This window comes from Entelurus aequoreus, linkage group LG03, assembly GCF_033978785.1.
Source record: "Entelurus aequoreus isolate RoL-2023_Sb linkage group LG03, RoL_Eaeq_v1.1, whole genome shotgun sequence".
Classification (NCBI taxonomy): Eukaryota; Metazoa; Chordata; class Actinopteri; order Syngnathiformes; family Syngnathidae; genus Entelurus; species Entelurus aequoreus.
The window spans coordinates 16,991,165-17,018,611 of record NC_084733.1 but is presented as its reverse complement, the minus strand read 5'-3'; the positions used below and the strand labels follow the sequence as shown (position 1 = coordinate 17,018,611).

The following is a 27,447-nucleotide window of genomic DNA, read 5'->3' as shown; positions in this document are numbered from 1 at the left end:
TTGATCACAATAAAGCCAAGAGACACCAATTATTTGTTCGTAAGCCCCTGAATACACTCTTCTTTTGGATTGTAAAAATTAAATCAATCAATCAAAATGTATTTATGTAAATGGTAAATGGGTTATACTTGTATAGCGCTTTTCTACCTTCAAGGTACTCAAAGCGCATATTTCCACATTCACCCATTCACACACACACCACGAGCCATCAGGAGCCAGGGTGAAGTGTCTTGCTCAAGGACACAAAGGACGTGACTAGGTTGGTAGAAGCTGGGGATCGAACCAGGAACCCACAGGTTGCTGGCATGGCACCTCTCCCAAAATTCCACCGCGTTGTTTTTTGTTTTGTTTTTCATATTTTTTAGTATTATTACTCTCTGTATTTGCTTTTGATTACTTTCCTTGATGTTGAGAGTGCCTTGAATTTTGTGTGAAGTATAAAAAAGATATATATATATATATATTTTTTTTAGCATGTTAGCATGAAGCTAACCGTTTATATATCCTCCTTTGTGTGAATTATAAATGTATGTTTGTTGTTCAATAAAAAATAAAAATAAAATAAAAACCCTTGAAGGGGAACTGCACTTTTTTTTGGAGTTTTGCCTATCGTTCACAATCATTATGAGGGCCAAGAACGCACGTTTTTGTTGTGGCCTTGTGGTTAGAGTGTCCGCCCTGAGATCGGTAGGTCGTGAGTTCAAACCCCCGGTCGAGTCATACCAAAGACTATAAAAATGGGACCCATTACCTCCCTGCTTGGCACTCAGCATCAAGGGTTGAAATTGTGGGTTAAATCACCAAAAATGATTCCCGAGCGCTGTTGCTCACTGCTCCCCTCACCTCCCAGGGGGTGGAACAAGGGGATGGGTCAAATGCAGAGGGTAATTTTACCACACCTAGTGTGTGTGTGACTATCAGTGGTACTTTACTTTATATTTAAAGATGATTAAAAAAAACGCTTGGAAGATGCGGCTAATGCGAGTCACTCGTGTAGACTTCAAAGGCCTCTAAAACAACTTCAGAACCCTCCATCAACGTTTTATATACCCAATGCAAGTCTATATATAATGTAGTAACAGACACATTCATAACAATATGTACAATATCTACCTTATTTTGGTCATTTTAATTATTGCCGGATCTAACTCTTCAGCGCATTTATTTCCGACTTCCTGCAACAAATATGTTCCTAATCCCTGAATCAAACGCGAGTGTGTTTTCTGATCATGGCAGACTTGGAAATAGACAACGAAGACGACTATTTTTGGACAAATGAGGATTGACAACCTTAGCTTTTTGAAGCCGAGTATACAGAGGATGAACTGTTGCTTATAGAAGCGAGCACGGCGAAGATGCTGAAATTTTGGAGCAGACGGAAGCCAAGAGAGTGCGACATGGTCACGATGCAAATTTAGAACTTTGAGCCAAGCTATGCCGAATTAATAGATTGCTTACCCAAATCAACAGGAAACGTGCCCGGCCATCTTGACCAAACGGACAACTGTCCATCAAGTGAGTCACTGTACCATTGATCATGCTACACGCAGCACATCACCGTACACTACCGTACTAATGCTGTCGAGCTAGCTGTGTACAAACTAAACATGAAATGTGGGCTAATACTTTACAGATACTGTAATATGATTGTTCAGGTTATTGTCCTATCGCATTGTGTTGTGCATTACAAACTCAAACGCGTTTCGTGCTGTTTTGCACGCACCAATACTCCATCAGGAATTTTCATTAAAATAGGGTCCCCACTGTAAAATTTTTGGGGTCCCACTTTTTTGTAATCGTTTTGAAAACAAATGATAAATGTATGCATTATGCTGTTATATCTAACATTCTATATTGTGTTTTGGAAAAAGGTTGTCATAGACGTTATTTAATTAATTTTAAAAAAAGAATACAAAAGAAAACACATTTGTATACATATGTAAATGTATTCAGTTATAAACATTCATTCACTTTCTTCTTTCCTTCATGGATCTAAACTTTACCGTTGGTGGTATTTTTTTTCTATATTTATATTGTAATATTTTCAGAATGTGTTTGTGCTATTTTCAGCCAAAGTAAGACAAAGAAAACAATCAAAAGTTCTCTTTATTTTTTTGTTTTAATGCCATGATTTTAATAGATTTTCCTCCAAGCGGCCCCTGAGCTAAAATGAGTTTGACACCCCTGCTTTAGAGGCATATTTTTACCTAAACTGTTAACACAAACTACACAAAAAAAGCCAAAGAATAAAGTGTTCTCCCACTTATGACAGTGATCCTAAAACTATTCACAGAGAAAGCAAAAGGATTGCAAAGTTAAAATGTTAATGTATCACAAGGCAGTCAGGAAATCGGACTTGACGTGTTTTGTTTTTTTGCTCACCTCGTGTGCGAAGCGAGCGAATTTTAGCGTCACAACGATGGAAAAGTCTTTGGGGAAAAGCTGGCAGTTGAGCAGCAAGTGAGAGGAAGCCTGAGGCCTGGAAAATTGTACGCCCTTCACACCTCCGGAGGCTCTCACGTGCACCCCTGGCAGGAGTCTGGAGGTGTCCTTCTCAAGGACAAGAGACAGGAGGTCCAGAGGAGCCACATCTGGATGCCATTGAAGTAAAAGGCAGGTCAGTAGTGATGCAGTTACATAGAACATTCTTTGGACTGCTTGGCCGTTCTCATGGGGTTTGAAAAATGCTTTGAAATGCTTAAAACCGTTTCTTTCATAACAAAACACTCTGAGACTTATTTTGTCCATGTTATTTTTTTCTCTAATTTGCTATGTGTTCTCAACTAATAGAATCTAGTGTAAAACCATCCACCCATTTTCTACCGCTTGTCCCCTTAGGGCGGAGCTGGGCAAATATTTTGACTCTTGGGGGCCACATTGAGAGAAAAAAATGTGTCTGGGGGCCAAAGTGTATGTGTGTGTATAAATGATGTATACACATTTAGCTGTCAAAATCTGCTGTACAGTACCGTATTTTTCGGAGTATAAGTCGCTACGGAGTATAAGTCGCACCGGCCGAAAATGCATAATAAAGAAGGAAAAAAACATATATAAGTCGCATTTTTTGGGGAAATTTATTAGATAAAACCAAACACCAAGAATAGACATTTGAAAGGCAATTTAAAATAAATAAAGAATAGTGAACAACAGGCTGAATAAGTGTACGTTATATGACGCAATAAATAACCAACTGAGAACGTGCCTGGTATGTTAACGTAACATATTATGGTAAGAGTCATTCAAATAACTATAACATATAGAACATGCTATACGTTTACCAAACAATCTGTTACTCCTAATCGCTAAATCCCATGAAATCTTATACGTCTAGTCTCTTACGTGAATGAGCTAAATAATATTATTTGATACAGCCCTTTGAGACACTTGTGATTTAGGGCTATATAGATAAACATTGATTGATATTTTACGGTAATGTGTTAATAATTTCACACATAAGTCGCTCCTGAGTATAAGTTGGCCAAACTATGAAAACAACTGCGACTTATAGTCCGAAATATACGGTATGTGTGTTTGGCTCCCTTTTTTCCCCAGGAACACTAATACCAAAAGTCACAATGTCCGATAGAGTTCTAAAAACAGACCACCTCAAAAAAAAAAACGGAATGGAATTTTACAGTTTTTTACTGAATTGGACAGCCAAAATGTACATTATAATAAAGAAAGTGGGATTTACAATATTAACTATGAACAATAAAACACTGAATATTAACAACATATGAACATCGCTCCTCTTTTACTTCTCAGACCAGCTTCTCGATAGACATCTTTTACAATCAAGCAAGCAAAACACAACAGAAATGTAAAAAAAAACATGCAAAATATGAATGCAAAGTGTAATAAACACCTAAAATATGATATATTATCAAGTAAAAATGTCTGGCTGCTTTGAAAACAATCCCCGCCCCGTCTGAGCTGCTGTGACGTAGATTACCGTAACAACTCGTATAACACCCAAAAGCGAAGATTTCAACCATTGACATACTTTCTATAGTTGAAGACTTCAATAATTTAAAAACAGCACTGCACATCATAATGGCGGCTACAGTTTTGATGTTAAAGGTCTAAAAAAATTATGTAGAACGTCCGGCTGGCCGGATTGAAAATCTTAACAGGCCGCATGTGGCCGCGGGCCGTATTTTGACCAGGTCTGCTTTAGGAGTTGCGGGGGGGCTGGAGCCTATCCCAGCTGCACTCGGGCGGAAGGCAGGGTAAGCCCTGGACAAGTCGCCACCTCATCGTAGGGCCAAAACTAAAGTCGTAGTAGTAGTAGTAGTAGTAGTAGTAGTAGTAGTACGATACTGTATGTGTGTTTTTTCCCGATAAAATATGTATAATTATATGAAAAATGTTAATGATTGTATTACAAGATAATGATTCTTTTACCTTGTACCGTGTATATTTTTCACCTAGTATATGTTTCAAAACTGTTCAATAATATTTAAATAGATTTTCATATTAAAATAAGATGTGTATACCGTATTTTTCGGACTATAAGTCGCAGTTTTTTCATAGTTTGGCCGGGGGTGCGACTTATTCTCAGGAGCGACTTATGTGTGAAATTATTAACACATTACCATAAAATATCAAATAATATTATTTAGCTCATTCATGTAAGAGACTAGACGTATAATATTTCATGGGATTTAGCGATTAGGAGTGACAGATTGTTTGGTAAAGGTATAGCATGTTCTATATGTTATAGTTATTTGAATGACTCTTACCATAATATGTTACGTTAACATACCAGGCACGTTCTCAGTTGGTTATTTATGCGTCTTATAACGTACACTTATTCAGCTTGTTGTTTACTATTCTTTATTTATTTTAAATTGCCTTTCAAATGTCTATTCTTGGTGTTGGGTTTTATCAAATAAATTTCCCCCAAAAATGCAACTTATACTCCAGTGCGACTTATATGTTTTTTTCCTTCTTTATTATGCATTTTGGCAGGTGCGACTTATACTCCGGAGCGACTTATACCCCGGAAAATACGGTAATTGTTTTTCTATTGTTACAAAACCGTATTTATTTTTTTTTAAATTTGTAAAAAAATAAAGAAACATTATAGTATAGTATTTCGATCTTAGTTGGCCTATATTCTAATATGTTTTTAGCATTTATATCTATATTTACAAAGCCCGAAACCAGTGAAGTTGGCATGTTGTGTAAATGGTAAATAAAAACAGAATACAATGATTTGCAAATCCTTTTCAACCTACTTTCAATTGAATAGACTGCAAAGACAAGATATTTAATGTTGGAACTGGAAAACTTTGTTATTTTTGGCAAATATTAGCTCATTTGAAATTTGATGCCTGCAACGTGTTTCAAAGGAGCTGGCACAAGTGGTAAAAAAGACTGAGAAAGTTGAGGAATGCTCATCAAACACTTATTTGGAACATCCCACAGGTGAACGGGCTAATTGGGAACAGGTGGGTGCCATGATTGGGTATAAAAGCAGCTTCCATGAAATGCTCAGTCATCCACAAACAAGGATGGGGCGAGGGTCACCACTTTGTGAACAAGTGCGTGAGCAAATTGTTTAAGAAAAACATTTCTCTAACCAGCTATTGTTAGAAATTTAGGGATTTCACCATCTACGGTCCGTAATATCATCAAAAGGTTCAGAGAATCTGGAGAAATCACTGCACGTAAGCAGCAGGGCTGAAAACCAACATTGAATGCCCGTGACCTTCAATCCCTCAGGCGGTACTGCATCAAAAAGCGACATCAGCGTGTAAAGGATATCACCACATGGGCTCAGGAACACTTCAGGAAACCACTGTCAGTAACTACAGTTCGTCACTACATCTGTAAGTGCAAGTTAAAACTCTACTATGCAAAGTGAAAGCCATTTATCAACAACACCCAGAAACGCTGCCGGCTTTGCTGGGCCAGAGCTCATCTAAGATGGACTAATTCAAAGTGGAAAAGTGTTCTTTGGTCTGACAAGTCCACATTTCAAATTGTTTTTGGAAACTGTGGACGTCGTGTCCTCCGGACCAAAGAGGAAAAGAACCTTCCGGATTGTTCTAGGCGCAAAGTTCAAAAGCCAGCATCTGTGATGGTATGGGGGTGTATTAGTGCCCAAGGTATGGGTAACTTACACATCTGTGAAGGCACCATTAATGCTGAAAGGTACATACAGGTTTTGGAGCAACATATGTTGCCATCCAAGCAACGTTATCATGGACGCCCCTGCTTATTTCAGCAAGGCAATGCCAAGCTACGTGTCACAACAGCGGGGCTTCATAGTAAAAGAGTGCAGGTACTAGACTGGCCTGCCTGTAGTCCAGACCTGTCTCCCATTGAAAATGTATGGCGCATTATGAAGCCTAAAATACCACAACGGAGACCCCCGGACTGTTGAACAACTTAAGCTGTACATCAAGCAAGAATGGGAAATAATTCCACCTGAAAAGCTTCAAAAATTGCTCTCCTCAGTTCCCAAACGGTTACTGAGTGTTGTTAAAAGGAAAGGCCATGTAACACAGTGGTAAAAATGCCCCTGTGATAACTTTTTTGCAATGTGTTGCTGCCATTAAATTCTGAGTTAATGATTATTTGCAAAACAAATTAAGTTTTCCAGTTCGAACATTGAATATCTTGTCTTTGCAGTCTATTCAGTTGAATATAAGTTGAAAAGGATTTGCAAATCATTGTATTCTATTTTTATGTATTCCTTACACAATGTGCCAACTTCACAGGTTTGGGGTTTTGTAGATATTTTATATTTTATGTTACGCGATGGGATTTTGTTTGTTTACACGACAGCATAATAAATTATCACTTTCAAAAATATCCAACTTGTATTTGAACAATCACAAACAAATAATATCAACAATTAAATGGAATATAAACGAGTACTTGAATAACTAATATATGCAAGGCTAATAAGATAACAGTGCGGTGGTGAATAGAGAAAAAAGATGATGGAGTGAACATGAGTTAGCACATTCACAGTGACAGATTAGTTTCAGGGTTATTTCACAACAACAGGTCTGACACTCTGTGACTGCTTAGCGTTCATCTGAGTGATATCCTGGGGGAAGAAACTGTCCTTTTGACAGCTTGTTTTGCTGTACAGTGATATGTGACGCCTGCCGCAGGCAAAGATAACAATGAGATACAATATCTTATAATACATATTTTAATATCTTGATAATGATATCAATGTACGGTCACAATGTCCTACACTTGTGAAGAACATGATGTCATGGCTGTCTTGAGTTTGCAATCATTTCTACAACTCTTAATTTTTTGTGATAGAGTGATTGGAGCACATACTTGTTGGTCACAAAAAACATTCATGAAGTTTGGTTCTTTTATGAATTTATTATGGGTCTACTGAAAATGTGACCAAATCTGCTGGGTCAAAAGTATACATACAGCAATGTTAATATTTGGTTACATGTCCCTTGGCAAGTTTCACTGCAATAAGGCGCTTTTGGTAGCCATCCACAAGCTTCTGGTTGAATTTTTGACCATTCCTCTTGACAAAATTGATGCATTTCAACTACATTTGTTGGTTTTCTGACATGGACTTGTTTCTTCAGCATTGTCCCTATTCTAAAACCTTAATTCTAGCCTGATTTAGCCTTTCCTTTAACACTTTTGATGTGTGTTTGGGGTCATTGTCCTGTTGGAACACCCAACTGCGCCCAAGACCCAACCTCCGGGCTGATGATTTTAGGTTGTCCTGAAGAATTGGGAGGTAATCCTCCTTTTTCATTGTCCCATTTACTCTCTGTAAAGCACCAGTTCTATTGGCAGCAAAACAGGCCCAGAGCATAATACTACCCCCACCATGCTTGACGGTAGGTGTGGTGTTCCTGGGATTAAAGGCCTCACCTTTTCTCCTCCAAACATATTGCTAGGTATTGTGGCCAAACAGCTCAATTTTTGTTTCATCTGACTACAGAACTTTCCTCCAGAAGGTCTTATCTTTGTCCATGTGATTTTCAGTAGACCCATAATAAATTCATAAAAGAAGCAAACTTCATGAATGTTTTTTGTGACAAACAAGTATGTGCTCCAATCACTCTATCACAAAAAAATAAGAGTTGTAGGAATTATTACAGCCATGACATTATGTCCTTTACAAGTGTATGTAAACTTTTGACCACGACTGTATAAATACAATACAGGCCAAAATGTTGTACACAACTTCTCATTCAATGTGTTTTCTTTATGTTCATGACTATTTACATTGTAGATTGTCACTGAAGGCATCAAAACTATGAATGAACACATGTGGAGTTATGTACTTAACAAAAAAAGGTGAAATAACTGAAAACATGTTTTATATTCTAGTTTCTTCAAAATAGCCTTTGCGCTGATTACTGCTTTGCACACTCTTGGCATTCTCTGGATGAGCTTCAAGCACACCTGTGAAGTGAAAAGCATTTCAGGTGACTACCTCTTGAAGCTCATCGAGAGAATGCCAAGAGTGTGCGAAAAAGTCATCAGAGCAAAGGGTGGCTATTTTGAAGAAACTAGAATATAAAACATGTTTTCAGTTATTTCACCTTTTTTTTGTTAAGTACATAACTCCACATGTGTTCATTCATAGTTTTGATGTCTTCAGTGACAATCTACAATGTAAATAGTCGTGAAAATAAGGACAACACATTGAATGAGAAGGTGTGTCCAAACTTTTGAATTTACAAGTATTTTAACTCATTTTTAAAAGTACTAAGCTGACTGACTTATATATATATATATATATATATATATATATATATATATATATATATATATATATATATATATATATATATATATATATATATATATATATATGAATATTAGGGCTGCAACTAACGATTAATTTGATAATCGATTAATCTGTCGATTATTACTTCGATTAATAATCAGAGACAAACTACATTTCTATCCTTTCCAGTATTTTATTGGGGAAAAAACAGCATACTGGCACCATACTTATTTTGATTATTTTTTCTCATCTGTTTGTACATGTTGCAGTTTATAAATAAAGGTTTATAAAAAAAATTAAGTTACAAAAAAATTTAAAAAAACATTAAAAAATAAAAAATTGCCTCTGCGCATGCGCATAGCATAGATCCAACGAATCAATGACTAAATTAATCGCCAACTATTTTTATAATCAATTTTAATCGATTCTCTGGATGAACTTTAAGCACACCTGTGAAGTGAAAACCATTTCAGGTGACTACCTCTTGAAGCTCATCGAGAGAATGCCAAGAGTGTGCAAAAAAGTAATCAGAGCAAAGGGTGGCTCTTTTGAAGAAACTAGAATATAAAACATGTTTTCAGTTAATTTACCTTTTTTTTGTTAAGTAAATAACTCCACATGTGTTCATTCATAGTTTTGATGCCTTTAGTGACAATCTACAATGTAAATAGTCATGAAAATAAGGACAACACATTGAATGAGAAGGTGTGTCCAAACTTTTGACTTTACAAGTATTTTAACTCATTTTTAAAAGTACTAAGCTGACTGACTTTATATATATATATATATACATATATATATATATATATATATATATATATATATATATATATATATATATATATATGTATATATATATATATATATATATATATATATATATATATACTGTAAATATATGAATATTAGGGCTGCAACTAACGATTAATTTGATAATCGATTAATCTGTCGATTATTACTTCAATTAATCGATTAATACTCAGAGACAAACTACATTTCTATCCTTTCCAGTATTTTATTGAAAAAAAACAGCATACTGGCACCATACTTATTTTGATTGTTTCTCAGCTGTTTGTACATGTTGCAGTTTATAAATAAAGGTTTATAAAAAAATAAAGTTACAAAAAAATAAAAATACATTTAAAAAAACATTTAAAAAAAAAATTGCCTCTGCGCATGCGCATAGCATAGATCCAACGAATCGATGACTAAATTAATCGCCAACTATTTTTATAATCGATTTTAATCGATTAGTTGTTGCAGCCCTAATGAATATATATACAGTATATATATATATATATATATAAAGTCAAGTATTTTAACTCATTTTTAAAAGTACTAAGCTGACTGACTTTATATATATATATATATGTATATACATAAAGTCAGTCAGCTTAGTACTTTTAAAAATGAGTTAAAATACTTGTAAATACTTATATATATAAAGTCAGTCAGCTTAGTACTTTTAAAAATGAGTTAAAATACTTGTTTTTACCTCAAAGTACATTTTCCAAAAATAATTTCCTTTATTTTTACATTAACCCTATTCTACTGCATCCCACTACCCGTATTATTTAATTCTTCCTTTTTTTGGCGTGTGCTTTCCTGTCATTTGACTTACATTTAGGTGACTAAATATTATTTATCGCACTGTAAATATGCAAAGACATTATTAAATTCCACAACGCATGAGCATAAAACTCAGACATGTTTTCTTAAGTTTGTGTACTGCTCTTGCAAAACAGTTGCAGGCATAATGGAAAATGCTTTTAGGCATTTAATATTTCAATTGAAAAAAATCGTTCTATAGTGACAATTAAGGTGGTTTTATGGAGACGATTGTGTGTAATAAAAGTGGGCGCTGCCTTCCTTTTGAGGGCATGAAAGCTTCTGGAGTGGGAACTCCTGCTATTACCTAATAAATAATGTCATAGCATGCATGCATGCATGCAGGAATTCCTGCCGTGTGAAGAACAGCCCAGGGTGTTGTTGAGGCTCCGGGAGTGATTGATATACTAGTGTCATGATTAATTGTAGCCAATAAAGCCTAAATAACATCATAATAACACATGCTTGCTGCTCGGTGTCTGTATTGGTTTTTTGGGAATAAAATGAAAACAAATGGCATCTCGTTCTAAGCACTGTGCCTCCAGACGATGCGAATGCTATCCAGAGGAATTTTGGCTGGAGGGCTTTTCCCGGAATTTCAGATGGAACCATAAATAGCTGCCGCTGGATAATCATTAACGGGGAATCACTTGACTGTAGCTTCCAGAGCAATTAAAGGAGAAGAGAAAGGTTGAAGGGGGCTTACCTGGACATTGTGCCCTCAGGTCAGAGGTCATGTGGGTGGCCCTCAGGCTTAGAAGAAGGAGCTGCACGAAGATCAGCGATGACATCACCGCACGGTTTCAGTAGTTGTTCGCTGGAAACGTCTCCATGTCAAAGTGTTTCCATATGGGATGATCCCTTGGAGAGAAATTCCTTTGCGAACGGATCATAGAAAACATCTTCACATTATTCTAAACAAAATAAAAATAAAAATACAAAACAAGCGGTCCGGTCCTGTTGGGGAAAAACAAAACGAAGAAGGAGCCAAGAATGTTCCGGATGGTGTATGTGTGTCTGTATGTCTGTGAGAGTGAGGAGAGTGGTGCACCTGCAGAGCCCTTTTTCAAGGGCCTGCCATGCAAATGAGCCTGTCACTCATCCGCCTGCTTTTTCCCGCCCCTTTAAGCACACGCACGCACGCACGCACGCACACACATACACACACACACACATTTTCTTGTATTTGTTACCTTCTTAAGACCTCTGAAAAATGCCTACCTCTTTAGGACCACCCTTTCTATATATATACAGATTTGTATTTACAACATTAATAATATATATAATCTATGCAAATATATATATAAAAAAAGTTTTTTGAATTTTTTGTTTGTAATTGGTTTTTAATCTTCATTATTCACTTCAAGTTATTACAGTATGTCTTTATATACATATTTATTTATTTTGTAATTATTTAATTTTTGCCAAAGGGGGCGCATTTCAATTTCTTACACACACTTGTTATTTCATATGTTGACCAGAGGGGGAGCACTTTTAAAACCGACACAGTCCATCCATCCATTTTCTACAGCTTATTCCCTTCGGGGTCGCGGGGGGCGCTGGAGCCTATCTCAGCTACAATCGGGCGGAAGGCGGGGTACACCCTGGACAAGTCGCCACCTCATCGCAGGGCCAACACAGATAGACAGACAACATTCACACTCACATTTAATTTGAAAAATCCCTCCTTTTTGGGACCACCCTCATTTTGATATACTTCACCACCAGGGGGTGCAAATGAGACATTCTCTATTAGATGCAATGCTTTTCCGTATTGGGACCATGATTTATGTCCTAACTTGTTCATCGGTCCTCATATGGAAGGTACTTTTCCTTGTTGATGTCTCAAGAAGGGTAGAAATACAAGAAAACACACAAACACACATTCATGCATTCTGTAACTTGTTGAGACCTCCGAAAAATGCCTACCTCTTTAGGACCACCCTTTCTAGATATAAAAAGATTTGTATTTACAACATTAATAATATATACATACTATGCAAATATAAAAAAGGTAAGCTTTTAGTTCATTTTTATTTTTCATAGACTGCAAAGACAAGATATTTAATGTTCGAACGAAGAAACTTTTTTTTTTTTGTTGCAAATAATCATTAACTTAATGGGACACAGGTCTGGACCACAGGCAGGCCAGTCTAGTACCCGCACTCTTTTACTATGAAGTCAAGCTGTTGTAACACGTGGCTTGGCATTGTCTTGCTGAAATAAGCAGGGGCGTCAATGATAGCGTTGCTTGGATGGCAACAAATGTTGCTCCAAAACCTGTATGTACCTTTCAGCATTAATGGTGCCTTCACAGATGTGTAAGTTACCCATGTCTTGGGCACTAATACACCCCCATACCATCACAGATGCTGGCTTTTCAACTTTGCGCCTAGAACAATCCGGATGGTTATTTTCCTCTTTGGTCCGGAGGACACGACGTCCACAGTTTCCAAAAACAATCTGAAATGTGGACTCATCAGACCACAGAACACTTTTCCACTTTGCATCAGTCCATCTTAGATGAGCTCGGGCCCAGTGAAGCCAGCGGCGTTTCTGGGTGTTGTTGATAAATGGCTTTCGCTTTGCATAGTAGTTTTAACTTCCACTTACAGATGTAGTGACAAACTGTAGTTACTGACAGTGTTTTTTTTAAGTGTTCCTGAGCCCATCTGGTGATATCCTTTACACACTGATGTCGCTTTTTGATGCAGTACCGCCTGAGGGATCAAAGGTCACTGGCATTCAATGTTGGTTTTCAGCCTTGCTGCTTACATGCAGTGATTTATCCAGTCTCTCTGAACCTTTTGATATTACAGACCGTAGATGGTGAAATCCCTAAATTCCTTGCAATAGCTGGTTGAGAAATGTTGTTCGTAAACAATTTGCTCACGCATTTGTTCACAAAGTGGTGACCCTCGCCCCATCCTTGTTTGTGAATGACTGACCATTTCATGGAAGGTGCTTTTATACCCAATCATGGCACCCACCTGTTCCCAATTAGCCTGTTCACCTGTGGGACATCCAAATAAGTGTTTGATGAGCATTCCTCAACTTTCTCTGTCTCTTTTGCCGTTTTTTTTTTAAACATGTCGCAGGCTTTAAATTCCAAATGAGCTAATATTTACAAAAAATAACAGTTTTCCAGTTCAAACGTTAAGTATCTTGTCTTTGCAGTCTATTCAATTGAATATAGGTTAAAAAGAATTTGCTAATCATTGTATTCTGTTTTTATTTACCATTTACACAACGTGCCAACTTCACTGGTTTTGGGGTTTGTACATTGGCTTTGCTACTAACATGCTACTGGTTAACATTAGTGATTTTACATGGCGATTTCAACACCTCCAATCTGTTAATGAAAACTACATAAAAGATGCACTTTACAATCATACTTAGTGTTAACACTTTTTATGGAGCAGAGAAAAACCCAATATGAACTATACACTACTGCCATCTAATGTCTTGGACTTGCAACTGTAGTCGCAACTTATTGTCATACTTGCAAATGAGACTCAGAAAAGTGATAATGAAACAAGATATAACAACTGGACAGCACTCATTTTTAAATGTTGCAATAAAATGGATAAGCTCGCTGGAATGAAAAAGACAATATAACATGCATCCATAAACGTGGACGCATGTGGAAAATTGCAATATATTTATAGTAATCTATTTATATATATATTTATATATTATTTATTCATTTATATATGCACCTTATTGCTTTTTTATCCTGCACTACCATGAGCTTATGTAACAAAATTTCATTCTTATCTGTGCTGTAAAGTTCAAATTTGAATGACAATAAAAAGGAAGTCTAAGTCTAAGAAATACAACTAAAATTTTCCAAAACAATTATTATTCATTAACACACAAAAGTACCGAAAATTGCTACCATTGATTACCACTATCGATTTCCTGGTACAAGGGATTGGTACCGTATCGTTTCAAATGTGATAATGGTAATAAATTAGTGGTCACTAAGTGTCGTCATTTACATATGGTTAATAATAATAATTTGTATACCTACGATTGGTCTCTGAGCAATTTCACTCGATCAAATGCTTTCTAACATCCCACAGTACAAAATTATACAAGTATGTATGACTTGTGTTGATATCAAATCGGATTAAGATCGGTATAGCCAATACGCAATGCTCCAATGTCAGTATCGCAGTGGATAAGTGTCACTATTTTTTGTGACAATGAAATAAAACTTCAAAATGAATACAAAATCATTATTAATGTTAAGTTAAAACATATTAAGGTAATTAAACGTGAAAACAATAACATTACAAGAGGTTATAATAGTAATGGTTATTCATTTTATTAGCATGAGAAATATATCATTATTTTACAACTATTTTAAAATTGTATTAAAATTTTCAGATAATGTGTTGCTGTTAAACAGTTTTTTTCAACCATAACCAGCACATTTACAAAGCAAATGTCTGAAAATATAGTAGCACATATGCTAATCATGTCTCGGTTGAAGATCTAAATGTGGACACGTTTGTTTCCTTATTCCTGCTTTGAGTCATCAAAGCACCATAGAGCTTTTATTCAACTTATCTTACCAGCAAATCCAATTTTACAGCTTGATAAAGTAGCCTATCGGGTACTTTAAAACACTTTCTACCACTAACAACCAAAAATCTGTGAAAACTATGATGCTGTGCTCCAAACTTGGATTATTTACAGAATTTGTGTGAGCCTATGGCTTTACACATTGCTACATATATATATTTTGCATTCTACTTTAGTTGCTTCATTGAGTTTTCAACCCCCTGGCGTTGTTTTGTACTTGTTTTGTTTATTATTTGCTTGTATGTAAATGTTGAATATTATAAATGAAGGTTTATAAAAATAAAATTGTTAAAAGAAAAAAGTAGCCTATTAGGAAAAAGGTACAGGAATAGCTGTTGAGTGGCGCCACCTGGTGCTCCAACAGTGTAACGAGTTATGTTTTTTCCTCAATATTTGGAAAACACAATTTCCAAATGAAACGTTCAGTTAAGATGATTCCACTTAAGCTTATATACTTTAGTAAACCAAATTAGAATTGATTTAATAGACCAAAAAACAGGCTTGCACCCAATAAATCTGAGTACCAAACTATATTTATTGTATACAGTAGTAAAAGACCACAAATAATGTACAAATCAGTAGAGAAACAAATAACATGATAAAGACGTGGGCCCCTTTCGTTGTAAAGTTGTGTTTTTTTTAGAAACTAATCCGGGAGAACTCAAATTCATTCAGGGGAAAATGTGCTTATTTTGATGCAAAAATCCAAAACAGGAGAGCTTTAGTGATTTTAGATTAAGAACGCTCTTATATGGACTGGACGCACACAGAAACCGAAGTGAACTATTTCTATTTTTTCCCAAAAGGGAGTACATGACATTAAAATGCTAAGGAGGGCATCTGCGGGAGAAAAGCGTAAATCTCCTAGAACAGTATTTTAAAGCTACAATACAAGACTGGATGAAGATTCTTAGCGTATAATACAAAGCGTGTTGTCGTGCACCTCCCCACAGCCCGGGAACTGGTTGAGCGTCCCCCACAAATTAAAATGATGTCGCATTTGCACAAATTTTAAGCCATTTCTTATCAAAGCAAAAACGGTAGACAAAGAAGTGAGGTGTTTCACAATAATATACTGAATTTACAGGACGGGCGCCCCAAGTGGGCGTCCATTCTATCCATGCAGCCATCTGTCAGTCTGAATAAATACTTGGCGGTACGCACGTGGGACGACGAGAAAGAAAAAGGAAGTAACCAAAAAGTACAGACTCTTTCCGTGTGGCCGATATTTAGCTTACATCCGTTCTGTTGTGTCTGTACAGAAAAACGAGCGGGCGTCTATTCTGCGGCGGCAAGGGGGTTACAAAAACGCACATTTCTTTAGTGGAGCCGGCTAAAAAGCAGAGCTTTTAAAAACAATTTCAAGGACAGCAGGGGTTCAGAAAAAAAACACGAGGGGGAAAATGAAATATGGGTGGCCCTTTGACGGACAGTAACACTACTGGATAGCCGTTTGTCCAATCACAGCCTGTGTTGCTCACTCACACCTAGAGAAAGTAGTGCCCCACCCCGAAGCCCAACATGACATAGCTTAACTGAACAAATAGTCAATAATAATAATAATAATAATAATAGCTGAGAGGTGCGATGACGGGTGATGATGTCAGAGGGGTGTGGTCTGATGGTGGCAGTCACTGAGATGGGAGGGGCTTTAGCAGAGGCCGCCTGTCTGCTGCTGGAAAACGTCTATGGTGTCTTCGTCTTCCATCTCCAGCTAAAAGAGGAAGACACACATCTTCCATTAGTAGACCATTGACTTATTTTTTTTTGCAGAGTGGCATCCTCAAAAGGATTTTTAAAAGAGAAAGACGCAAGGAGTAAGTAAGTAAGTGGATTTATCTTTAAGTGCAACTCATGCATTCAAACCAGTCCTTCTCAAATACTGGGGTGCTATGCTAAGGGGGGTGCGTGCTTTATCAGTATCATAGCTTAAACCCCACTTTGAAAACTGCAAAACGTGCTAATTGTAGCCATTAATCCTGACTTCCTTAATTTTATATATTAAAAAAACCCAGCACTAATTGTTTTATTCATTTTTTGAACATACGTGTTAGTCTTATATATTGTGCTTTTGAGTTAATGTTGCTGATCTATTTGACTTTGTTATTTATTGAGTTTATTTTCTTTTTCAGTATCAAACGGTTCAAGTTGGTCAAAAATGCCTATAGTTTAAATAAGGATCCTTTTTTTTTTTTTTTTTTTAAATTGTAGGCAAACTCATGCACTTTGAATATTTTGTTACAGACTAAAAAACGTTTATATAGTTATTCGTTATTAGTGGTTCTTTTTATTTCTTTCTTGTTCTATTTTTTATTTTAATTTTAATAAGGATACAATTTTATGGAGAGGTGTACTTATAACAATTTTATAGACAAATGATACTATTGTCACATTGGAGGGTGCGGGGTATGGGTGTGGCTTTTAACAGAAAATAATTGAGAAGCAATGATTTATTAAGTCCACTTAAGTGTTTAAGCGTATTACTACTACAGTAAAATAATTTACAACTGCAGTGGTTAACTTATTTTTACACTTGCATGTATCAAATGTGCATTGGACTGTTTTGTTTTAACAACTTTGTATCACACATGCAAACATTTTTACAGTTAAATATGTGGGCAAAGGGTTTTATGATGGCTTTGGGACTTCAGTGAACCGCAAGAAATTATTTTTATTCCAACTATGGGAGTTAAAACCAAAGGAGGAAGTTGACCAGAAGAGTTTGTTTCTGACATTGTAGGATCCCCTAAATTGACAGAGCGAGGGGGGCTCTTACCTGCGAGGGTGTATCAGTCTCATTGATTGGCTGGCCGTCAAACCTGAACCTGATCTGCCTTATTGATAGTCCCTGTAATGAAGAAAACAGTAAGGATTTGGTACAGGGTATCCATTATCAAACAGACAGATTCATGCAGTGTTTAAATAGAAATGCTACTTTGTTTTTGGCGTCACATAGTGGTCACAATAATTCATTGAAAGGTGCCCTATTAACCAAAACCAACTTTTCTACCTATTAGTACCTACTGTTGTGTATTTGGGATCTGCATAAGTCCCGAAAATTTGAGAGCTAGCCATGGAGGCATTACGGATATAGTTATAAAACAATCTTGCCTTCCTTAATTTTTCCTCCAAGCGAGCAGTTTGGAATTTGCTCTGCCCTGTGACGTCAGCAGCTATCTCCATATATGATAAATATTTACCCATAGTGCTTTGCGCGAGTCTGCCATTGTAGTCAGCGCTGTAATGAATAGGCTCATTTTGGGCTAGCCTATTGTTGTGGAGCAGACTGGCTCCTACATGCATATGCATCCTCCACTGATGCCATTTCGAATACAAAGTAGCGTATAGTTTGAACTTAATTTTTTGGTAGCCTCGCTATGGAAGCGCTAAAAATTACAACATGGATGATGGGGAGAAGACGCTGTTGAAGTGCAGCCACATAAATACAACTGCGGACAAAACGGCGCAATACCGAAGAGACGGTCAGAAAGCGTCTCCTAAACGGTCTGTTATAAAAATTATATGCAACATTTTGACCAAACATCCACCATTGGGCGCCGTGGCTCGGTTGGTAGAGCGTCCATGCCAGCAACCTGGGGGTTCCAGGCTCGATCCCCGCTTACGCCATCCTAGTCATGGCCGTTGTGTCCTTGGACAAGACCTGCTCCCAGTGCCACCCAAACGCAACTTAGATAATGGGTTTCACTATGTAAAGCGCTTTGAGTAACTAGAGAAAAGCGCTATATAATATAATTCACTTCACATTACATGTTATGTAGACCACAGGTACAGTAAGTGTTTTAAATGTAGAAAAAAACATAATGGCTTTTTAAAGTTAATTAACCTCATGACGCAGTAAGTTGAATGATGCGGACACGTTTGTTACTGGATACTTTCTAATACGCTTCTGTCTTGAAGACTTTGTATGCTTAAGTAATATGCAACTATAATAATTGATACTCGTTTATATTGATAAATGTGCTGTTTTAGACTGCCATATAAGGACACTTATTACATATGTCTAGCTTGTGTGCTATTCTGTGCTTAGCTGTTGTGAATGACTTCACTAAAATACAAGAAAAGACCAACCTTGTGTGCTTATTGGAGGACATTTAGATGTTTACTGGCGGTCCTGCTCTGCAAAAGTAAACACGCTGCAGGACTGCTTGTATCGGAGATTTTAGACATAAGCCAATATAAGCGGATACATGTTTTAGCGGCATAAGACCGTTGTTCAGTATCAATGTCGGATCCGAACACCCCTAGAAATAACTAAAGATCTGTCAAAATGGATTTCTAATTACATATTTTTCTTGTGTCGAAATATTAACTGTTTATAGCAAATAACCGGCGAGAACAAACGACATATTCAAAGCTAAACAGCCCTGGTAATTGGAGCCTGAGGTAGCCAAAGTGTGGATACTTGCAAAGCTCAAGACTTGTGAGGTGTTTTGGGGGTTACAAAGTTTGAGAACCATTAGTTGAGGAACTGGAAGATAGCAGACCCATGTATCTGCCACTCCAAACACAGAAATTATCCAGAGACAAAAACACCATAAAGAAAATGTAACAGGAAAATGCCCCAAATCACTCCAAAAAAGAGATGACAGAATTGCTGCAAGTTCACAGAGCAAATTGTAAGTTAGGTAAGAACTGAATGGAACGCCCCAAAAAAAGTTAGACCACTTTTGAAGAAACGGATTGAAAAGGTACACTTTTCAACACTGGTATTTTACAACATCATACAGCCACCATCTACATAGCGGATGTGTGTGTTAAAAGGAGAAAGTGTAAAAAATGTATACATTTTTCCACTTATTCAAAGTCTTCATGAGGTTCATCCCTTAGGCCTGGCTTCCCCATTAAAGTACCAGTAGACTGGAAAAACAAGTTGACTTTATATGCTTAATTGTACCCATCAGAGGTGGGAATAATTGGGCACCTCACGATTCAATTACGTTTCAGGAGCTACGACTCCATTACAAATCGATCATTGATGCATCTTTAATTTATGTATATTGATGCAGTTTCACATTTCTTTTCGTTTCACTAAATAAGCGGCTATTACTTGCAACTTAAAGTCTGCGATGCATCTAAAAATCGATTATTTCCCCCACCTCTAGTATCCATTAAAACAATACCCAACTGTATTTTCCATCCGCAAAGTGTGTGAAAATGCTATCTAAACATCGCAAAATGCCACAAATTCAGTCCGCCATTTGGAATATTCCGCTCCGAAATACCTTCAGCTATTTCTGTAGATTGACATCACTGTAGTAACGCCTCTGCACTCATATCAGTCTTACTGGAAATACGCAAAGGTTAGAAAGACATGTTGAAAGAGATGTGCTGTCTTATCATTCACAATCCCTATGTAAGATGTGTACACATTTAATGCATTTTAAGTCGTAAATAAATAAAAAGTCCACTAACAACGGAGTCAATGGGGTCTCTCTATTTCGCCAAAAAAACTCTCTAAATACCCTTTCAAAACCGACAAACAATACTCTATTTACATCTCGTGACCTCAATATTAACCAAATATTATAAATGTTGTTATAAGCTATGGGTGTCAAACTCTGGCCCGCCGTGTAATTTCACTTGGCCCGTGAGGTGATATCAAATTAACACTAGAGCTGGCCCGCCGATTATATACAGCAGCGGTGCCGCGGTACACCGCTAATTCTCATACTTACCAAACCTCCCGGGACACTCCCAAATTTCAGTGCCCCTCCCGAGAATTGTAACGTCCCCTTTTCACCCAGTCCAACGAGTGCTGGCTCAGTTACATAATATGTGCGGCTTTGGCACGCACACAGAAGTGAATGCAACGCATAGTTGATCTTCAGCGATACAGGTTACACTGAGGGTGCCAGTATAAAAACCTTTAACATTGTTAGAAATATACGCCACACTGAATCCACACCAAACAAGAATGACAAACACATCCGCACAGTAACACAACATAAACACAACAGAACAAATACCCAGAACCCTTTGCAGCACTAACTCTTCCGGGGCACTACAAGGTGTGTGTATGTGTGTGTGTGTGTGTGTGTGGGGGGGGGGGGGGGGGGGGGGTGTTTGGAGGTAGCGGGGATGTATATTGTAGCGTCCCGGAAGAGTTAGTGCTGCAAAGGGTTCTGGGTATTTGTTCTGTTGTGTTTATGTTGTTTGTCATTCTTGTTTGGTGTGGATTCACAGTGTGGCGTATATTTCTAACAGTGTTAAAGTTGCTTATACGGCTACTCTCAGTGTAAACTGTATCGCTGTTGATGAAGTATGCTTTGCATTTACGTATGTGTGCGTACAGGAGCCGCTCATATCTTGTGACTGGGCGGGCACGTTGTTAGAAGGGATGAACAGCGGACGTTAAAAGCAGTGCCTGTAAGGCACGCCCCCAAGACTGTGGAATACGAGATATAATGACTGATGAACACCTTTGTTCGATAATGAGGGATGCCTCAGCTCAAAGCCTGAGCCCCAACATTAATGAACTTGCATCCAAGAAAAGATGGCAGGTATCTGGCTTGGGCACATCAGATTAGATCAGTGTGTTGCAAACTGAGCAGTTTAAAGTCCTGAATGGTTGGTTTATTCATTATTTTATTTTCAAATTTATTAGCCTGTGGAAGACGTTAATGTTGATATTTACCTCAGAAGGCTGCAAATAGAAAAGAGGCATTCAATTTTTATTTAAATTGTATTTGATATGTCATTGATATTTTTTAATCATTATTATTATTATTTGAAACTCGATTTTGCATGTCACTATAAAGTTATATAAGCCTTGCTTGTTCAATATTTAATGCAAAACTTGTTTGGGTCCCTATCAAGAAGGTTAATTTGTTCAACCTTGGCCCGCGGCTTTATTCAGTTTAAAATTTTGGCCCACTCTGTATTTGAGTTTGACACCCCTGTTATAAGCGCTAAGAGAGATGAAGTATTTTTTAGCATGGAAAACCGAGAGCTAACTATAGTTTATGCTGCACTTTAATGTAATTGTAAAACGAAACTGAAGATGGCAGTAATGCAAAATATATTAATGCAAACTGCCATAAAACTGTTAAGAAGAAGCCTATGCAACACTGCAGCATCAATGTGTTTGCTGCCGCCCCCATCATCGTGTCTCGGCTCGTCAAAATGATTCTAGATTATAAATCATGCCTCTCATATGGATAATAGGAGGATTTAGCCTTGAATCTAAAAGTTTTTCATCTGTGACATTCAGTTTATACCCGAAGATCAGTGTTTCCCATAAACTGCCAAGATACCTGTGGTGGTGGGGGCGTGGCTATGGGCTTGGTCACCATGACATCATCGAGTAATTTGCATAATTTACTACAATGATATGATTTTCTCTAAAAAGGCTCAAAAAATGTATACATACTAATTAATAATAACAGTTTTGTTTTAAACGTCCATCCATCCATCCATTTTACAATATAATTACAACACTTTATGTACATATTTATATACAGATTTGAACAATAAGTTATTCACTGAAATATATTTATTAATTGTAGTTCTTACAAAAAATATATCTTATTAAATATAAAAGCTAAAATGTTTCTTAAAGCTCTGCCCCTTTAATTAGTGCATAGTAAATAATTTAACTTTAGCCTACTACTACAACCATATTATTTACCAGCAACATAAAGTGAAACAGAGGCAGAGGTGTCCTGCCACAGTCAGTAACAAATAAACAGAAAACAGTAGTGGTCAAATACAAATAACGCAACAAGAGAAGTATCCTACACTTCTCTTTTGTAAAGTAAATCTGAACAGCCTATATGGGCATCTACATCAACTATATAATTTGCCTGAGAAGCTGGACAGGACAAAAAAAAATATATATATATTTTTTTTTATTTTATTTGTGGCGGACGTAATTCTTTCGTGGCGGGTCGCCACAAATAAATGAATGTGTGGGAAACACTGAAGATGGAGACTAACACGCTATAACAGAAGATAAGGATCAGACTCAGCAGCAACTTTTTTTTAAACTCATCGTGTGGATTCAAATTAATTATTCATCTAAACGGGAAGATATGAACATCCTATCAGTCCTAACAGTGAGAGCAGACATTGTACAGTAAGCAATCATTTTTTATTATGTTTGTAGTTTGTATTTCTTGTTTAGCACTTAGCAATATTGCTACATGATGCTTAGTGTTTTCATCAAAGTTGGATCTGTTTATCAGAGCTTCTAAAAGTTGTAGCTCACCCTCCTTATATTCAGGATCAATAATATAAAGTTCTGGACCATCTCATTATCTCTCAAAATGGCTCGGGAATCTCCTTGAGATGATACCATTTTGATCATATCTATTTATTCATTAACTTTAGGAGTCTTTCGGGGTCATACATCAGATAAATATGATAATAGCTTCAATATAGAGGCAACTCGTTTTTCCACTCTACTGGTACTTTAAACTTCTGTTTTGTTCTGTGGGCTTGCAGCATGTCTCTCGTGCAGTTGGTTTTAGGGTTTATATCATGTTTTTGATCCAGTGATTGCAGTACGGCATTTCCACATTGCGCATTTAACGGTGTTGGGTCATTTCTGTTTGGAGCGTTTGGATGCCGCTGCCCGTTTACCTCTGTCGGTCACCGTAAAATGGCGTCCGGTCGTTGAAGCTTACCTGTCGTTCGCAGTACGCCTTCATGAGTTTACTGAGGGATGTGTGCCTTTTGATTTTGAACTGGACCACCGAGCCATCTTGCCCCGCAACCTTCAGGTTGATGTGGTCATTCTCGGTCTTGACGCCCTCCTGCAAACACAACCACGCAAAGTTAGGCCCAGTTTACAACAATCCGGATAAGGTTATCCAGGGTAAATCCCACCTAACCTTATCCGTGTCCACACACACACAACAATCCCACCGATTAAGACCTAATAAACATGCGCGAAAATTGCGCACATCATAGTCACCTCCAGTTTTTTTTTATGTATGCAAGTTCTTAAATTTAACTTATCTGAACGATATCCAGTGTTGTGTTAACTGGAATCTAGTGTGCTGTAAGGCCCTATTGTAGTGAATCACACCTGAGCTACCATAAATGTATCAAATCTTTAATAAACATGTGAAAGTAAACAATATGACAAAGAACATTTTACAACAATCAATCTAGGGATCTAGATATCTGGTCAGGACACTCCTCACTCTTTTGCCTTCACCTTCATTGTCCATTCGTTTTTGGTGACTTTATATACTATGGACCTAGACGTTGAGTCAGCGACATACATGGCGGACAATAACTGATACAGTCTGCTTTGCCAGCCCAAAAACATTCGCCGTTTTCCGTAGTCTTACCTTGACGATCACGTAACACAAAGCACATGCTACATTTTTTTTTTATCACATCCACGGGAGCCCGCATTCTCGTTGTCTCTCCTTCGACAAATGGACAAAGTTTTTCAGTAAGTAGAATCACAGCTGACCCGCACATTCTTAAGTGCTCTTGCCGTATGAGAAGTGTTGTATCCCAAATAGCTGCAATTGCTTTCTCTTAAGGTATTCATGTGTGATTTCCACAAGCGTCTGTACAGACGGAAGGAGAGACATGTACATTTCTGGATGACTCGCCTCCATATTTCCAGTGGTTAGCTCCGAGTTACTAATCCGCTTTATTATGAAGCTGGCTGTGGCGCGTTCTTTCTGACGTCACTTCCTGCGTTAGGCACGGTCTTTCTGGCGTCACTTCCTCTCCGAACTCACTTTGTAAACGATCAATGAGTCCATACAAAGCTAAGAGTCGGAGATTCAAGAAATACACGGCACTGTGTAAAAAATCATCCGATGAGGGGGGCCTTAAATGATAGTTTAGTGTGGCCGAAACGGTGCTTAGGTTAAATAATTGTTTATGGGGTTATGTAGACATAGCTTTAGACGACACATTGCACGTACAATATCGCTATGTTAGGGATTGTGACGTCATCGTTAATAACGGTTAGGTTAATTAACAGCTAACCCAGGAGATATTTTTAACAAATATAATACAAATTTAGCTGGTGCAAATAAAACGACGATTTTTTTTTTTTTTTTTAATTTCTGCTCAAAACAAACATAACCCCACATTAAGGCCTCTTATTTAGGCTATGCTAACGTTAGCATTTAGCTCGAGGCTAGCAGCTGAGCGCCCCCGGTCACTCGCAAACGATGATTTTAGCCATTGTTTAGCGTCGCTACGAAGCTTTGTTTTGTCGTAATGTTGCTAAACCAGCACTGAAGCCAATAAAAAGACAAGAAATACCAACTCTGCGGTGTAAATTACTTGGCTGATTCCATCACATTCGCTAGCGTCCTATTGTGGTGGCTACAACTGCGGCATTTGCGCACATCGCGTGGCCCCCACAAAGAGAAGAAAAAAAATCCGCAAACGACAATTTACCGTTCGAACGCGATGATTTCCTCTCCTCTACTGAAAATGTTAAAAAGTTCCAATGCAATATGAACAGATTCAGGGGGATTCAACGTAAACCACCGCGCGGGAAGTCATTCATTTGCGAAACAAACACTTGCGCCAATTGAGAGAAACGTGCAAAAGCAGGCCATTTTTTTTTTTTACAGTGAACGCATCACTTCAAGAAATTATTTTCAAAAACTCACCTTTGGCTTTTCCTCTGACATGGCTGCTGGGGTTTTGGTGAGGCGGTTAACCGGCGAGAGAGAGAGAGAGGGGGAACAATAGCGATAACTGATTGTTTTTATTTTCGCTGTGTCTTCCTGTCGCCTTCTGTCCTCGCTTCTCCTCCACCGGTGACGGGCGCGCGCGCGGGACCGCTATGGCAATTAAGGGATTGGACGACGCCAAACACGTGACCTATAAATCTCGGGAGCGCGCCGGCGGGAGCGCGCAGGACTTGCAGAAATAGTTCACGCGAACTGAAAAGCCTATTACCGTGTTTTAAACAAATCATATTTGAAACTTCTTTTTCTTTATGATTAATGTGTTTGCATGTGTTTATTCATATCTATAATATTTATTTTTGTTGTATATGAATTGAAGGGCATTTATGGTTACATTTCAATCATAAATCCTACTCCTTCTCCTTAACGGTTACTGATAAATCATTCACACCAGACCTTTTATAGGTTTACATTAAAATCACTTCCTGTGCAAAAAAAAAAGAAGGAAAAAAGGTTGAACTGAAAAAAAAAATACATTTGGAAAAAAAGGACGTACGTTTCTGAAACTTATGACCTAATTATACACTTTATAATTTCTCCCTTGATATACATCAGGGGTGTCCAAACTTTTTCCACTGAGGGCCAAACCATAACAAAATATATATATATATATATTTTTTTTTTAACCTTAGGGCTCCCGGGGACCAATCAAGGGTCAAGGGTCTCAGTCATTAAAATGTTAAAAATAAGTCAAATTATTATAAAAAAAATTTTTACAGTATATCTCTATATCAACTTCAGGTTGATATCAAGTAAAAAAAAACAGGTTTTATGCCTTTTCTGTCAAAGACAACTTTGTTTTTTATAGTAAAACTGAAATATGCAGTATTTAGTAATTAGAGCCCTAAAACATTGATTTGAATTCTTTAATATTTTTGAGTAATCACACTGAAAAGTTAAATAAAATCCCTCTAAATATATTTGGGATCCAAAAGGTCTCCCACTCATAAAGTGATACATTTTTATTAGTTGTTTTTTTTACTTTTCACACTTAAATTACGAGATCAACTTCAGATATATCTGTCGATTTTACGTTTCAACTATTATTTTGTTTCTTTTATGCTCTTTTGTCAAATAAAACTTTGATGTTTTTATATGGCAACCACACAATATATGCAATATTTTTTCCACATAAAAAACATTTTAAAGTGAAATTTTTTAAGTAATAATTCATTGTAACATAGATTTTTTGTATTTTTCTTTTTTTTTTTTCTCGAGCAATGGCAAAAAAAAATAAAATAAACAAAGACAAAAGAAAAAAAAACAGCCTGCATGGCAGCTTTGTGTCAACATTGCAACTTTTTCTGGTTAGATTTAAACTCATTCCACTTTTTTAAATGTTTTTTAAAATTTTTGCAATACTATCAATTTTGCAATTTTTGCAGAATGTGTGGCGGGCCGGTAAACAATTAGCTGCGGGCCGCATATGGCCCCGGGCCGCACTTTGGACACCCCTGATATACATAAAGTAATAACTTATTGGTGATAGATATCAATGAAAGTTCTGTATTACTGTATAATAGGGGTGTGGGAAAAAATCGATTCAAATTCGAATCGCGATTCTCACGTTGTGCAATTCAGAATCGATTCTCATTTTTAAAAAATGTATTTTTAAATTAATCAATCCAACAAAACAATACACAGCAATACCATAACAATGCAATCCAATTCCAAAACCAAACCCGACCCAGCAACACTCAGAACTGCAATAAACGGAGCAATTGAGGAGACACAAACACGACACAGAACAAACCAAAAGTAGTGAAACAAAAATGAATATTATCAACAACAGTATCAATATTAGTTACAATTTCAACA

The 27,447-nt window shown here is 37.1% G+C and overlaps 2 protein-coding genes across 3 annotated transcripts in view; both read right to left on the bottom strand.

Moving 5' to 3' along the window:
- LOC133646225 (thrombospondin-type laminin G domain and EAR repeat-containing protein-like) overlaps nt 1–11,691 on the bottom strand; it is a 39,853-nt gene extending 28,162 nt beyond the window's left edge. For both annotated transcript variants that reach the window (XM_062041385.1, XM_062041386.1), the window contains exons 1-2: nt 11,052–11,691; nt 2,383–2,591 (exon numbers count right to left, since the gene is read on the bottom strand). In XM_062041385.1, the coding sequence (XP_061897369.1) occupies nt 2,383–2,591; nt 11,052–11,136 (294 nt within the window). In that variant the 5' untranslated portion in view covers nt 11,137–11,691. The remainder of the gene's footprint in view (nt 1–2,382; nt 2,592–11,051) is intronic.
- A 3,759-nt stretch (nt 11,692–15,450) lies between these two features.
- Nucleotides 15,451–25,727, bottom strand: sumo3a (small ubiquitin like modifier 3a). The gene is made up of 4 exons (XM_062041392.1): nt 25,549–25,727; nt 23,581–23,709; nt 17,712–17,783; nt 15,451–16,649 (listed from the first exon to the last, which is right to left on the bottom strand). Exons 1-4 carry the CDS (start codon nt 25,567–25,569, stop codon nt 16,587–16,589), a joined length of 285 nt encoding a protein of 94 aa, XP_061897376.1. The 5' UTR covers nt 25,570–25,727; the 3' UTR covers nt 15,451–16,586.
- Between the last annotated feature and the right edge of the window lie 1,720 nt (nt 25,728–27,447).

What these genes read in the sequence shown, in the direction of transcription:
- sumo3a (XM_062041392.1), bottom strand. Translation starts at nt 25,569, where the DNA reads ATGTCAGAGGAAAAGCCAAAG. An exon ending in TGTCAGAGGAAAAGCCAAAG is followed by an intron (nt 23,710 to 25,548) that starts GTGAGTTTTTGA and finishes TTGTGTTTGCAG; the next exon opens with GAGGGCGTCAAGACCGAGAA. An exon ending in AGACTGATACACCCTCGCAG is followed by an intron (nt 16,650 to 17,711) that starts GTAAGAGCCCCC and finishes TTCCTCTTTTAG; the next exon opens with CTGGAGATGGAAGACGAAGA.